Source organism: Dasypus novemcinctus, chromosome 10 (assembly GCF_030445035.2).
Source record: "Dasypus novemcinctus isolate mDasNov1 chromosome 10, mDasNov1.1.hap2, whole genome shotgun sequence".
Lineage (NCBI taxonomy): Eukaryota > Metazoa > Chordata > Mammalia > Cingulata > Dasypodidae > Dasypus > Dasypus novemcinctus.
In genome coordinates, this window is record NC_080682.1 from 93,537,864 (window position 1) to 93,554,298 (window position 16,435).

The following is a 16,435-nucleotide window of genomic DNA, read 5'->3' on the forward strand; positions in this document are numbered from 1 at the left end:
TGCATTATTAGGAAGTGGAACTTCCAATTCCAGTAGCAGAATAGCTCCTGAAGTGGCTTGTGCTGCCAGGGGATGATGGGCACCAGTGTCTGGGTCATGGAGTGCTCTTCTCAGGAATCTTCTCCACAGATGGGCAGTCTCCTCCCTCTGTTCCCTCAAGGATGCTCCAGGATACTTCTTTGGTCTCCTGGAGACACCCAACCAGTGCTTTAGATAGCTCTTGGTGATTATTAACTGCCCTGTAGCAAGAGTTGACTCTAGGATCTCATTATTCTGCCACCATCTTGCTGGTTGTCCTATATAGATAGCATTTTTTTCACTCATTCATCTACTTTTTAAAATTTATTTTTTAATTGAATTTTTTGAAGATACATAGATCACAAAAAATGATACATTAAAAAATATAAATGTTCCTATATGCCCCACACCCCACCCCACTCCTCCCACATCAATAATCTCTTTCATCATTGTGGTACATTCACTGCATTTGGTGAATACATTTTGGAGCACTGCCACACTACATGGATAGTAGTTTGCATTGTAGTTTACACTCTCCCCCAGTCATTCAGTGGGTTATGGCATGATACATAATGCCCAGCATCTGTCCCTGCAAATCATTTAGGACAACTCCAAGTCCCAAAAGTGCACCCACATCACCTCTCTTCTTCCTTTTCCCTGCCCTCAGCAACTACCGTGGACACTTTCTCCATATCTATGGTACAATTTCTTCCATCACTAGTCACAATAGTTCTATAGTAGAATACCAGTGAGTCCACTCTAATCCATATTTTGTTCCTCTGTCCTGTGGACCCTGGAATGATCTTATTGTGGTTTTGGTTTGCATTTCTCTATTGCCTAATGATGATGAGCATTTTTTCATGTGTTTATTTGGTGAAATGTCTATTTTAAGTCCTTTTTCCATTTAGTAATTGGGTTGTTTGTCCTTTGGTTGTTGTGATGTAGCAGTTCTTTATATTTTCTGGGTATTATTTTCTTTCCATATATTTTCTTCCATTCTATAGGTATTCTTTCCACTTTCTTTTTTTTTTTTTTTTATATGATGTCCCATTCAACCCCACCACCCCCACCCCACCACTCCCCACCCAGCAACATTCATTTCCATCATCATGACACATCCATTGCATTTGGTAAGTACATCTCTGGGCATCTCTGCACCTCATGGTCAATGGTCCACATCATGGCCCATACTCTCCCCCATTCCATCCAGTGGGCCCTGGGAGGATTTACAATGTCTGGTGATTGCCCCTGAAGCACCATCCAGGGCAACTCCAAGTCCCAAAGGTGCCTCCACATCTCATCTCTTCTTGCCATTCCCCATACCCATCAGCCACCATGTCCACTTTTCCCACTTCAATGCCACCTTTTCTCTGTGGACCTTGGATTGCTTGTGTCCGTTGCACCTCTATGTCAAGAGGAGGCTCAGATTCCACATGGATACTGGATACAATCCGCCTCCTTTCAGTTGTAGGCACTCTAGGCTCCATGGTGTGGTGGTTGTCCCTCTTCAACTCCATCTTAGCTGAGTGAGGTGAGTCCAATAAATCTGATTGTAGGAGCTGGAGTCTGTTGAGGCTCAGGGTCTGCCTATCATATTGTCAGTCCAGAGATTCAAATCCCCTAAATATATCTTAAACTCCAACACCAACTACAATTCCAGTAAAGTAACATGAAAGTCTTATGAAAAGAGATCCCATCTGAGTCCAGTTTCATCATGCAGAAACACCAGCTCCAAAGAAGGGCCGTCTGACATGGCATTGAACCCCATCTGTCATGACCATAGAACCCGTGGTTCTCTTTAGCCCTCCAAGGAACCAATACCTGGGCATTGTATCTACTTTATCTGTGTCTTAGACTCTGCTCAGTTGTACATAAGGGCAATCCTTCTGACAGCCTCCAGACTCTTTTTTAGAGACTCGTAGCCATATAAACTCATTTCTCCTTTCCTTTTCCCCCTTACATTAGGTCAAACAGCATTTTAAAGTCATGTTATTATATGTAGACCAGGATATTCTGCTGATCCGCATCGAACCTTCAATTCAAGGTCGTTTTCCAGTTGCATCATCAATTGGTAGTTGATAGTGATCCCTCAGTGCCAGGGAGGCTCATCCCCGGGTGTCATGTCCCTCACTGTCTTTCCACTTTCTTGATGATGTCCTTTGATGCACAAATGTTTTTCATTTTGATGAAGTCAAATTTATCTATTCTATTTTTGTTCTTTTTTTTTTTTGGTCAAATCTATCAATCTTTTACCAAATCCTAGGTCATGGTGATGTGCTCTTAAGTTATCTTGTAAGAGTTCTAATATTTTAGCTCTTATATGTAGCTCTTTTACCATATTTAGTTAATTTTTGTTCATGGCATGAGGTAAGGTTCCAGCTTTATTCTTTTGCATGTAGTTATCTAGTTTAACCAACACCATTTACAGAAGAGATGATTATTTCCCTATTTCTTGTACCTAACACTCTTGTCAAAAATCAAGTGGCCTTGGATGTGAGGGTTTATTTCTAAATTCTCAGTTCTATTCCATTGGTCAATTTATCCTTATGCCAGTACCACAATGTTTTGAATTATAGCTGCTTTGTAGTAAGTTTGCAACCTGGAAATATGTACCCTTCACCTTTGTTCTTTTTCTTCTGGATGTTTTGAGCTATTCAGGGCCCCTTACCATTCCATAGGAATTTGAAGATTAGCTTTTCCATTCACGCAAAAAAGGCAGCTGTAATTTTGATCAAGATTGTGTAGAATCTGTAAATCCCTTTAGGTGATACTGACATCTGAACAATATTATAATCTTTCTACACATCCATACAGGATATCTTTACATCTTTTTTATTCTTTGAACTGTTTCATGAATTGCAATTAATGGATGTTTCAGTTCATGAAGCAGAGGTAAATTGGTAATGTAGAAGGGGAAATATAAATCTGTTTCTGGCTTGTTAGAAGCTTCATGACCTGCTTTGATATTAAAAAAAAAAAAACTCAACTGTTTCAAGCAGATGACTTATCCACTGTAACAAGTGGGGGTTCTACATCAAATTAAAAAAAAAAGTCTAGGAGGGAAATCTTTGAGTGGTGGGGAAAAAATAAATATTGACATAAACTCTGATTGAGTATAAAATATTTTTGCACAAATAGGTTGATATGCCTTTGCCTCCAAATGAAATATAAATTTAATTAGAAAATCTTTCAAGTTAAAGTAATTCTTAATTTAACTTGTTTTATAAACTAATAATCACTTATAAATCTAAGATATGGGGAACGCAAGAATGCTCAGAGAAAGTGGAACTTTAGCTCCTAAATTGGTAAATCTGCTTTCCTGTCCTCTATAAAACTTTCTTCTAAGGAACTATTTACTCAAAGAAAGTCAAACTATAATATTTAAGAGAGAGGGGGCAAGATGGCGGCTGAGTGAACATCCCTGTTAGGGTCTTCTGCAGGGAATCGGCTGGGCGGCGTTGGAGACTCTTTGGGACCGGATTGTTTCGGGATTTTTGCTGGTCCGGAGGTTTCTGGACATCGATTTGGAGGGAAGGTAACAGAGAGGATTCGTCTGTGAAATATACACGGAGATCCCAGCTACCTGTAGAGGATTCCCTCCTTGGGTAGGCGGAGACGAGGCATCTAGCCCCGCTCGGTGGGGCTGAGCCAGGCTGGGCCGCAGCGGCGGACGCCGGAGCCGGGCCGGGGTGCGCCCCAGCGGCGAGCGGGGCTGGGCGGGGCTGGGCGGGGCCGAGCCAGGCCGAGCCAGGCCGCGGTAGCGTTTGGAGCCGGGCGGGGCCGGTTCAGGCCGTGGCTGCGGGCCGTGGTAGCCTTTGGAGCCGGGCGGGGCCGGTTCAGGCCGCGGCTGCGGGAGGTGGACACCGGAGCCAGGCCTGGGCCGCTGTAGCGAGCGGAGCCGGGCGTAGCCGGGCCGGGCTGCGGCGGCATACGGAGCCGGGCGGGGCCGGTGCAGGCCACGGTGGCGAGAGGCGGACGCCGGAGCTGGGCCGGGCCGCTGTAGCGAGCGGAGCCAGGCGGGGCCGGGTCAGGCCGCGGCGGGTATGGAGCCGGGCAGGGCCGGTCCAGGCCGCGGTGGCGGGAGGTGGACGCCGGAGCCGGCTGGGCCACTATAGCGAGCGGAGCCGGGCGGAGCCAGGCCAGGCCAAGGCGGCGTGAGGAGCCAGGCAGAGCCGGTCCAAGCCTCCGCGGCGGGCAGAGCCGGGCCTGCCGAGGGGTTTCTGTTTTTTTTTTTTTTTTAATTTATTTTACTTAATTTTTTTTCTTTTTTTTTTTTGGAGCATCTGCAGTACTGGGGAGTTCGTGGGCCCTGGGCGGCCTATTGGGGGTTTGTGGGAAGGGAGGTGCTTGCAGACCCATTTGGGCAGACAGACGGGGGGTTTTAGGGCAAAGCGGGGGGAAGTTGTTGTTTTAGATAGTGTTGCAATTGTGACACGTGTGTACCTGTATCTCTCTTCTCCCTATCCGTTCCCCACCGTTTGCCCATCCTCTTTCTTTCTTCCTTTCTTCTTGTCTTTCTTTTTTCTTTATTATAATTAGTTTTTTTTTTTTCGGTTTTCTCTTTCCCTCTTGTCCCTCATCTTCCACTTATTTTTACTTTAATTCAAGTATACAATAGGTGCTACAGGGAACACCTCACATTTGCTGGGTTTTCCCATCCTCCACTGCCTCATTTCTGTGTGAACTGATTTAGGCTACCTACACTATCCCCCTTCCCCTGCATCTTGATATCCACTATCATCTACTGTCTCTCCTATATTCCACCCCCCACCCCCCATTCTTTGATCCACAAAGTGTCTAACTCTTAATTTCTAATACCTTTGTTCTGTTTTCTGTCTATTATCCACTCTTGAAACTATTACCTTTCTTTTCTTTTTCCCTCTCTCATGAAAACAATAGCTGTGTAGTTCATACCATATTCCTCCCAAATTCAGTCATCTACTTCATAAAAGGTACTCTACCTACAGCTATAACTCTATACAATCTACATGAATCTAACCTCCATCCTTCCAGATCTCATATTCTTGCTTTATTAACATACATCACCAATACAACTTTACACTTTTCCCTTGCTTACACAATTGCCTTTCCCCAACACTAATACTTTCCTCTAAAGTGAACTTAACCAACAACAAGTAACTAGAATAAGAAGAAAAAAGTGACAAAGAGAAGATATAACACCTGTGCAAAAATAACAACTAATTAACCTCCAAGAGCAGACAAAGAAGCTAAGGAACTGATTAAATTCGTCAAAATAAAGAGATGACCAGAAAGCAACAAAAATCTACAAACCAAACCAATAATCAGGAAAACATGGCTGAATCCAATCAACAAACCAATAATCACGAAGGGGAGCAAAACTTGGCACAAGCAATGAAAGATCTAAGAACATTTATCACCGACAAATTTGATGCAGTAATGAAAGAGGTTAACAACATGAAGACATCACTTGGAGGGGAAATTGCAGACATATGCAAAAACATAACAGATATGATGGGAATGAACACCACAGTTCAAGAAATCAAAAATACACTTGCAGCAAATATCAGCAGACTAGAAGAGACAGAGCAGAGAATTAGTGATGTGGAAGACAGTACATCAGAAATCAAACAGATAGTAGAAGGGGTCAATAAGAAGATAGAAAAAATCCAATTAGGATTTAGGGACCTGAATGACAATGCAAAACACTCAAACATACGTATTATAGGCATTCCAGAAGGTGAAGAGAAGGGAAAGGGGTCAGAAAGAGTGTTGCAGGAAATAATGGCTGAAAACTTCCCAAATCTACTGAAAGAGACAGATGTACATATCCAAGAAGCACAGCGCACTCCACAAGTCATAAACCCCAACAGGCCCACCCCAAGACATATACTTGTCAAATTATCCAATGCTCAAGACAAAGAGAAAATCCTAAAAGCAGCAAGAGAAAAGAAAACCATCACATACAAGGGAAGCTCAATTAGATTAAGTGCTGATTTCTCTTCTGAAACCATGGAGGCAAGAAAACAGTGGTATGATATAGTCAAGGTACTAAAGGAAAGAAATTTCCAACCAAGAATACGTTATCCAGCTAAACTAGCATTCAAATATGATGGAGAGTTCAAAATATTTGCAGACAAACAGAAACTGAAAGAGTATACCAACAAGAAACCTCCCCTTCAAGAAATTCTAAAGGGAGTGCTGCAGGAAGAAAGGAAAAAACAGGAAAGGCAAAGTTGGAGGAGAGTATAAGACCAACAACAACAACAAAAAAGACAAAAAAAAAATATACAAACAAAATATGACAAACACAAATCCAATCAAAGTATGGCTAACACAAATAATTCCTTGATAGTAATAACACTGAATGTCAACGGATTAAACTCACCTATCAAAAGATTCAGACTGGGACATTGGATAAGGAAATATGACCCATCCATATGCTGTCTACAAGAGACACATCTTAGACCCAGAGACGCATGGAGATTGAAAGTGAAAGGCTGGAAAACAATCATACAAGCTAACAATAACCAAAAAAAGGCAGGAGTAGCTATATTAATATCAGACAAAATAGACTTTAAATGTGAAACAATTGTGAGAGACAAAGAAGGATACTACATTTTAGTGAAAGGGAAAATCTGTCAAGAAGATCGAACAATCATAAATATCTATGCCCCTAACAAGGGTGCCTCTAAATACGTCAGGCAAACGCTGGAAAAACTAAGTGAAAGAATAGATACATCTACAATTATAGTGGGGGATTTTAATACACCACTATCAACTCTGGACAGAACATCTCAAAAGAGAATCACCAAAGAAACAAAACATCTGAATAGTATATTAGAGGAGCTCGATCTAATAGACATATATAGATCGCTACACCCAAACACAGCAGGATATACATTTTTCTCAAGCGCACATGGATCATTCTCCAAGATAGATCATATGCTAGGCCACAAAGAAAGGCTGAATGAATTCAGAAAGATTGAAATCATACAAAACATTATCTCTGACCACAGTGGAGTCAAGCTGGAGATTTGCAAGGGAAAGAAGCCCAGATTTCACACCACGATTTGGAAATTAAACAGCACACTCTTAGAAAAACAGTGGGTCAAAGAGGAAATCTCAAAAGAAATCAATGACTACCTTGAAACAAATGATAATGACAACACAACATACCAAAATTTATGGGATGCAGCAAAAGCAGTACTGAGAGGGAAGTTTATAGCCATAAATTCATATATCAAAAAAGAAGAAAGAGCAAAAATTGAAGAACTAACTGCACATTTGAAGGAATTAGAAAAACAACAACAAAGTAACCCAACAGGAAGAAGAAGGAAGGAAATAACAAAGATAAGAGCAGAACTAAATGAAATAGAAAATAAGAAAGCACTTGAACAGATAAACAAGACCAAGAGCTGGTTTTTTGAGAAGATTAACAAAATTGACAAACCTTTAGCAACACTAACAAAGAAAAAAAGAGAGAAGATGCAAATACACAAAATAAGAAATGAGAAAGGCGATATCACTACTGACCCCACAGAAATAAAGACTATCATAAGAGGATATATTGAAAAACTATATTCCAACAAAAATGACAATCTAGAGGAAATGGACAAATTCCTAGAAACACATAAACAGCCCATATTGACAAAAGAAGAAATTAATGATCTTAACAAACCAATCACAAGCAGAGAGATAGAATCAGTTATTAAAAATCTCCCAACTAAGAAGAGCCCAGGGCCAGATGGCTTCACAGGTGAATTCTACAAAACATTCCGGAAAGAACTGACACCAATCCTGCTGAAACTATTCCAAACCATCGAAACAGAAAGAACATTACCCAACTCCTTCTATGATGCCAACATTACCCTAGTACCAAAGCCAAACAAAGACATCACAAGAAAGGAAAATTACAGACCAATTTCTCTAATGAACCTAGACGCAAAAATACTTAACAAAATACTTGCTAATCATATTCAACAACACATTAAACGAATTATACACCACGACCAAGTGGGATTCATCCCAGGTATGCAAGGATGGTTCAACATAAGAAAATCAATCAACGTAATACACCATATAAACAGATTGAAGGAAAAAAATCACATGATTATATCTATTGATGCAGAAAAAGCATTTGACAAAATACAGCACCCTTTCTTGATAAAAACACTCCAAAAGATTGGAATACAAGGAAATTTTTTGAACATGATAAAGAGTATATATGAAAAACCTAAAGCCAATATTGTTTACAATGGAGAAATCCTAGACTCCTTCCCTCTAAACTCAGAAACAAGACAAGGATGCCCACTGTCGCCGCTCCTATTTAACATTGTCTTAGAAGTACTTGCTCGAGCACTGAGGCAAGAACCAGAAATAAAAGGCATTCAAATTGGAAAGGAAGAAGTCAAAATTTCATTATTTGCAGATGACATGATCCTATACATAGAAAACCCTGAGAGATCTACAACGAAGATTCTAGAACTCATAAATGAGTTTAGTAAAGTCGCAGGTTATAAGATCAATGTGCAAAAATCAGTAGCATTTCTGTACACCAATAATGAGCAAGATCAGGAGGAAATCAAGAAACAAATACCATTCACAATAGTAAATAAAAAAATCAAATACTTAGGAATAAATTTAACTAAAGAGGTAAAGAACTTATACACTGAGAACTATACAAGATTGTTCAAGGAAATCAAAGAAGACCTAAATAAATGGAAGACTATTCCTTGTTCATGGATAGGAAGACTGAACATTATTAAGATGTCTATCCTACCAAAACTGATCTACACATTCAATGCAATCCCAATAAAAATCAATGCAGCCTTCTTTAAGGAACTAGAAAAACTAACTATGAAATTTATTTGGAAAGGAAAGAGACCCCGAATAGCCAAAGACATACTGAAAAAGAAAAACGAAATTGGAGGAATCACACTACCTGACTTCAAAACATACTATAAAGCTACGGTGGTGAAAACAGCATGGTATTGGCATAAGGAGAGACACATAGACCAATGGAATCGAATTGAAAGCTCTGATATAGAACCTCACATATACAACCACATAATATTCGATAAAGCCACCAAAACCTCTCAACTGGGAGAGAGTGGCCTATTCAACAAATGGTGTCTGGAGAACTGGATAGCCATATGTAGAAGAATGAAAGAGGATTACCATCTCACACCTTATACAAAGATCAACTCAAGATGGATCAAAGACCTAAATATAAGAGCCAAGACCATAAAAACCTTAGAAAGCAGTGTAGGAAAACATCTACAGGACCTTGTAATAGGAAATGGATTTATGAATATCTCACCAAAAGCACGAGCAGCAAAAGAACTAATAGATAAATGGGACTTCCTCAAAATTAAAGCCTTCTGCACCTCAAAGGAGTTTGTCAAGAAAGTACAAAGGGAGCCCACACAGTGGGAGAAAATATTTGGCAATCATATATCTGATAAGAAACTTATAACTTGCATATATAAAGAACTCCTATATCTTGAAAATAAAAAGATAAACAACCCATTTAAAAAATGGGAAAAAGACTTAAACAGACACTTCTCCGAAGAAGAAATACAAATGGCAAGAAAGCACATGAAAAAATGTTCCAAATCTCTAGCTATCAGGGAAATGCAAATCAAAACCACAATGAGATACCATCTTACACCCATAAGATTGGCAGCTATGAAAAAAAACAGAAGAATACAAGTGCTGGAGAGGATGTGAAGGAAGGGGAACACTCATCCACTGCTGGTGGGAATGCAGAAGGATCCAACCATTCTGGAGAACAGTATGGCGGTTTCTCAAAAAACTAGCCATAGATTTGCCATATGACCCAGCAATACCACTGCTGGGAATATAGCCAGCAGAACTGAAAACAAGAACACAAACCAATATATGTACACCAATGTTCATAGCAGCATTGTTCACTATTGCCAAAAGTTGGAATCAACCCAAATGCCCATCAACAGACGAGTGGATCAATAAAATGTGGTATATACACACAATGGAATACTACTCGGCTGTAAGAACAAACACACTACAAACACATGTGATAACATGGATGAATCTTGAGAACCTTATGTTGAGTGAAGCAACCCAGACATTGAAGGACAAATACTACATGACCTCAATGATATGAAATAACCAAGCTGCCCTAGATAGCAAGAGACTGAACGATAGGCTTACAGGAAATCGGAGGGTGGAGGAAGGATATGAGCCGATGTCTGCAGGGGTGGAATTTAAGACGAGATGGTGGTAAGTATGAACACAAAGAAGAGATAAAAGGGGGGCAAGGGGTTGCCTTTGCTTGGGGCTTTGTGGGTTTGAGGGTGGCTGGGGAGGGACTGATGGGTAACGTTGCCCAAAAGTGGGGGGAGGGAGGGGTAGCATACGAACCAGGAGAGGGTCAGGTGTTGGTGGAGAGTAAAATGCCGAGAAAATCATATCAAAATATAATAAAGAGGGTTACCTGTTTAGAATGCTCGGAGGGGAGGGTCTGATGTAGGACGGGCTCCTGGGGAATGTATAAATGCTCATTCTGCCAGAGTGGGTGACACCATGGGGTAGAAACCCAAGTAGTGAGAGTGGGGGTGGACCCACATCCTGGGGAAGACTAATGCCATCCAATAGAGGGAACTGTATCCCTCGAGAGAAAGGGTGGCTCCCAGGGCATTGGGGCAGTTGAGCAAGTTAGGCCCTGAACACTATTCCATCTATCTCTGGAAGTGGCTCCTCAGGAAACGGAGGTTGGCTATCACTGAGGGCACCAAGGTGGAAGGGAAAATGGACGTTAAATGTGTGGAACCAAAGTAAATGGGGGGTAAGAGAGGAGTTTCTTGAGAGTACACAAGGATGGATATAAAACATGTAATATTACACCATAACATATAGGAGATGACAGACTGATAATGTAAACCATAATGTAAAACATAGGATAACTAAAAATGTAAAGAACTGTGTATTCTAAAGTATGCACCATAATGTAAGCACAGATGTCACCTTGTTAGAAAGCTAATGTCTCAGACTCTGTACATCACTTTAAGTAAATATGATATGAATAGGGCGTAAGAGTATCACTGTGGAAGGGAAAAGGTTTTCTGGTGGATGTGTGGGAGTGCTATATATTATATATATACATTGCTGTGGTCTAGGACTCCTGTGAAGAAAAGCTGAATAATTAGGGAGGGAAAAAAAAAAAAAAAAAAAAGAAAAAGATAGGATGTGGAATTTTTTCAAGTCAACATTCTTTATCTAAGTTCTTTATCTAACTTTATCCAAGTTCTTTATCTATCCTTTAAACTCATCGCTATATGCCATTCCCTAGTAAGGGACCATGACATTATATTGGGCTTCAAATTTCGGGGAGTTCTGGATCACAGAGTGTTTCAACAATGGCAATGGAGGGATACTGGTATGGGATACCAATGACAGGTGATATATGACTGACAGGGAGCTGTACAGAACATATGTCCAGGGTGCATGGTAATGTTTGGATATACTCATAGTGGCAACAATTAAAAACCACAGTAGGGGGGGTACTGGGTTCCTGGCCAGTGGTGCTCTGTCATGGTCCCTAGGGGAGCAGCGACAGTCTCCCAGGTACAGTGGCGGGGACCGGGAGGGAGTGAGGGTTCAACAGTGAGCCCCTGATGCTAATGACTATGCTTGTGAGCTGATAAACCCAAAATAAGAACAAGGCCTAGAACAACTTTGTGCCTGGGAATTTCCTTCTGTCAGCCTTCATGTTACTCAAATGTGGCCAGTCTCGAAGCCAAACTCAGCATGTAAATGCAATGCCTTCCCCCCAGCATGGGACATGACACCCGGGGATGAGCCTCCCTGGCAACGAGGGACCACTATCAACTACCAACTGATGATGCAACTGGAAAATGACCTTATACGGAAGGTTCAATGCGGATCAGCAGAATATCCATGTCTACATAAAATACCATGACTTTAAAATGCTGTTTGACCTAAAGTAAGGGGGAAATGGAAAGGAGAAATGAGTTTATATGGCTACGAGTTTCTAAAAAAGAGTCTGGAGGCTGGCAGAAGGTTTGCCCTCATGCACAACTGAGCAGAGTCAGAGAGACAGATAAAGCAGATACAACCCCCAGATATTGGTTCCTTTGAGGGCTAAAGAGACCCATGGGAGTTATGGTCATGGCCGATGGGGTTAACTACCAGGGCAGATGGCCCCTCTTTGGAAATGGTGTTTATGTGTGATGAATCTGGACTCAGATGGGATCTCCCTTCATAAGACTTTCATGCTAAAGTGCTGGAGGTGCAGTTAATGTTGGGGTTTAAGATATATTTAGGGGATTTGAATCTCTGGACTGACAATGTGATAGCCAGATCCTGAGCCTCAACAGACTCCAGCACCTACAATCTGATTTATTGGACTTACCACACTCAGCTAAGATGGAGTTGAAGAAGCACAACCACCACACCATGGAGCCTAGAGTGATTACAACTGAAAATGGGAGGATTGCATCCAGCATCCAGGTGGAATCTGAGCCTCCTCTTGACATAGAGGTGCAATGGACACAACCAATCCAATGTCTACATAGAAGAGGTGGCATTGGATTGGGAAAAGTGGACATAATGGACAAAGGGTATGGGGAAAGGCAGGAAGAGATGAGAGGTGGAGGCGTCTTCGGGACATGGAGCTGCCCTGGATGGTGCTTCAGAGGTAATCACCGGACATTGTAAATCCTCACAGGGCCCACTTGATGGAATAGAGGAGAGTATGGGCCATGATGTGAACCAATGTATATGAGGTGCAGAGGTGCCCAAAGATGTACTTACCAAATCCAATGGATGTGTCATGATGATGGGAACGAGGGGAACGAGTGTTGTTGGGGGGGGGGGGGGGAGAGGGGGGGGGTGGGGTTGAATGGGACCTCACATATATATTTTTAATGTAATATTATTACAAAGTCAATAAAAAATAAAAAAATTAAAAAAAATATTTAAATGGTTGGAAATTAGATTACAAGAAGAGAAATAAAGAACTACAAAGCGATATCGGGTAATAAATTTGTTGTAACAAAAATTTGCTAAGCAAATACTCATATTAAGGCTTATAAACTTCATGCAAAATATTTTAATAAGTTTAAAATACATACAGAAGGATTGAATAAGTGTTCAAGTTTACTTAGTATTTCTTTGAAGGGATTACAAAAGTTTAATATTTTAAAAAATGTTTGATCCTGTTTTTCATTCTCTGCTATTAACCCCTTATGTGATTTAATGCTAAAATATCAATTTAACTCATAAGTCACAGGATTATTTTCTCATTGAAAATCTAGCAATTTGGGGCCTTATATTTTTCTACACTAATACAATAGGTAACTTAAAATTGTTTCCAAAAAGACATTTATATTTTTGGAAAACTATGTATGTTAAACTAATTTGGATAACTGATGTCTTAAAAAAATAAGTGGTTTTTGAAACCTTGAAATAGTATTTTATATATTCTCTCTCAAAGTAGAGAGTCAGTCCATATAAGACAAAGAAATTGGAACAGCTTGGTAATGGTAGAGCTGGGATATAGGTGGCACTTCTACAGTATAGTTTTTCAAATAATGGGTTAATTATAATGTTTGTTTAATGGTTTTTAGCTTACAGAACAAAATATATAGAGGATCCCCATATGCACCACCCCCACCCGCTCTAACACTTTCCCTCAGTAGCACCATTTTTCATTAGTGTGATGGATTTGTTACAATTGATGAACACAGATTGAAGCATTACCACTAACCATGAAATATAGTTTATATTATTGTTTACACTCTGCCCCACACAATTTTAAAGGTTTTAACATAATGTATAATGGCATATATATCCATCATGGCAATGTCATGCAGGACAAATCCAAATTCTCCAGTTCATTAGACTCACCCAGAACAGCTAAGAAGGAGATGATAATGGACAACCTCCATCCCAAGGAACAGAGAGTGTATGCAACTGCAAGCATGACAGTCCCATCCCTCTGCCTATGGGATCTAAGTTCCCTTTCAATTAGAAACAGAGTGGGCAGCACCATCCCCATATCCTCAAGACTGGGGAATGGAAAATGGACTAAAGTAGAATTATTATTCTATTATGGTCTTATTATTATTATTCTAGCAATGGAAGAACTTGTATCAATGATGTTGACACCAGCGATTCTGAGAGGAGAGGGCAAGAATAGGTGTAACATGCAAACCCTGCATATTTTTAACAAGCTATGTCGACCCTAAAATTGGCTATTTCTGTCAAGTATTCTGTAATCAGGATTGGCTAACAAAATTGTAACTGCCTGTTCAAATGGTCTTCTGAGAGATCTTATTAGGTTTTTTTGTGATCGCACATACCCCTTCTATATGCTACATATGGTAGCACAAACTTTTTGATTCTCCAGGGATTCTGCCTCTGTGAAGTAGAATCTCATTAAAGCAGTGAGGTTAAATAAAAAAGTGTATCCTGGTTTGAAAAATGAGTTCCTATCCCCACTAATTTATTATCTGCAGAACTACTTGCAGTTTAAATTCTAAATACCAAGCACTTCTAGAAGTGGGGATTGTACTTCTTTCATATCAATCTTTAGAATCCTTGTACGTGTTCAGCAGCTCTGATGAAATTATCATGGGCGTTGATTAGGTAAACCTGAGTGGATGAGAAGCTTAATCGGCATTCATTCTCACTCAAAGATTTAATTTTATTTTATATTTTGCAAGGGGAAGTCAGAGAGCAAACCTACCCCGTAGAATGAGCTGGGGAAAAGGAGCTAGTTTGCCAGAATGCCGAAGTTAAGTAGCCTAAGAGAATGAGTGATAAAGGCAACAATTAAGAGTTCCTTTCAGTCTCATTTCACTAAGCCCACAGGAAAGAATATTATCTTTTATTATATTTTAATTTAATATTATAAAAAGGAGGCTAATCCAAGCAGAAACTTTATTCAGCACATTAAAACTCATTTCACTGGCATGGCTCCTAAATTGTGTTAGAGTTTAATCAGTTCAGACTTCATATTTTTTGGATAAAATAGATGCTCATAACTCTGTACTCCCTGCCAAAAATCTGCCAAAGGCTAGGACCAGGTCATACTATCTTAGCAATATTATCAGTTTTGTTTTACAGTCATCATTTTCCAATTCTGATGAAATGGTCCCCTTAATCCACTGACTTTTACTACTATGTAATATTACAAATACATTTCCTCATCTCTAATGCAGATTTCCTTGGGGAAGAAGGCGGAGAATTCCTTGGCGAATCTGCTTGGTTTTTACACTGTAAATGATGGGGTTCATCACAGGAGGTGCCAGCAGGTAGATATTGGCCATGATGACATGGACAAGTGGAGAGGCATGCTTGGCAAAGCGGTGAGTCATAGATACACCAACCATGGGAACATAGAGAACCAGAACTGCCAGAATGTGGGACAGGCAGTTATTGAAGGCACGAAGTCTCTCAACCACGGAGGCTACCCTCAGTACACTTCTCAGAATCATTGCATAGGAAAGCACAATGAGCAGAGGATCCATCACGATAATAAGCAAGACCAGAGCAAATCCATACCAGCTGTTTACCCGAATGTCAGCACAGACCAGGCGAATCATATCCTGGTGGAGGCAGTAAGAGTGAGAGAGGAGGTGCGAGCCACAGAAGGGCAGGCGCTTGAGTAGGAAAAGGGAGGGAAGAACAGCCAGCACACAGCGGCAAATGATGCCTAACCCAATCTTGCCAATGACTTCACTAGTAAGAATAGAGGTGTAATGGAGGGGGCGGCAGATGGCCACATAGCGGTCAAAGGCCATAGCCAAAAGGACAGAGGATTCCATGAAAGAAAATGTATGAATGAAAAATATCTGTGCAAAGCAGGCTTCAAAGCTGACTTCCTGGACATTGAACCACAGGAGCTGCATGACTGTGGGCAGCGTGGTGAGGGTGAGACCCAGGTCAGTCAGGGCCAGCATGGAGAGAAATTGGTACATGGGTTGGTGGAGGGATGTCTCCGTGAAGATAGCAGTGAGAATGGTGGTGTTTCCCATGATGGAGATGGTGTAGAGGCAGCAGAATGGGATGGAGATCCAGATGTGGGAGGCTTCAAATCCAGGGATGCCAGTGAGGATGAAGTAGGAGGGGTCTTGGGTGTTGTTAGGTACCTGGTACATGATTGAAGAATGCAGCTCCAGATTCAGGGTCTTTGCTCAGAGAGAAATTGATCAGTGGAAATACACTCTTTGTTCCTGTAACTCTCTTTTACATTTAGATCAAATGATCTAAACTCTATTCAAAGAAAAACTCAAAGCTGTTGAGGGTAACGAAGGAAAGGCTCAAGAATACCATGTTTGCCCTTCCTTAGCCTGACCTTCTAGAGATTACACCCACACAACGCTTCTCCTCTTCATCATTCAATAATGCTTAATTCATGAGCAACACTTTT

The 16,435-nt window shown here is 40.8% G+C and overlaps 1 protein-coding gene across 1 annotated transcript; it reads right to left on the reverse strand.

Annotated features, from left to right (window-relative positions):
* Nucleotides 1-15,215: 15,215 nt before the first annotated feature.
* Nucleotides 15,216-16,163, reverse strand: LOC101441485 (olfactory receptor 51Q1-like). The gene has a single exon (XM_012525221.3). The coding sequence runs from the start codon at nt 16,161-16,163 to the stop codon at nt 15,216-15,218; it is 948 nt and encodes a 315-aa protein (XP_012380675.1).
* Between the last annotated feature and the right edge of the window lie 272 nt (nt 16,164-16,435).

Bases quoted from the DNA above. Each gene is read 5' to 3' on its own strand.
- LOC101441485 (XM_012525221.3), bottom strand. From the start codon at position 16,163: ATGTACCAGGTACCTAACAACACCCAAGACCCCTCCTACTTCATCCTC.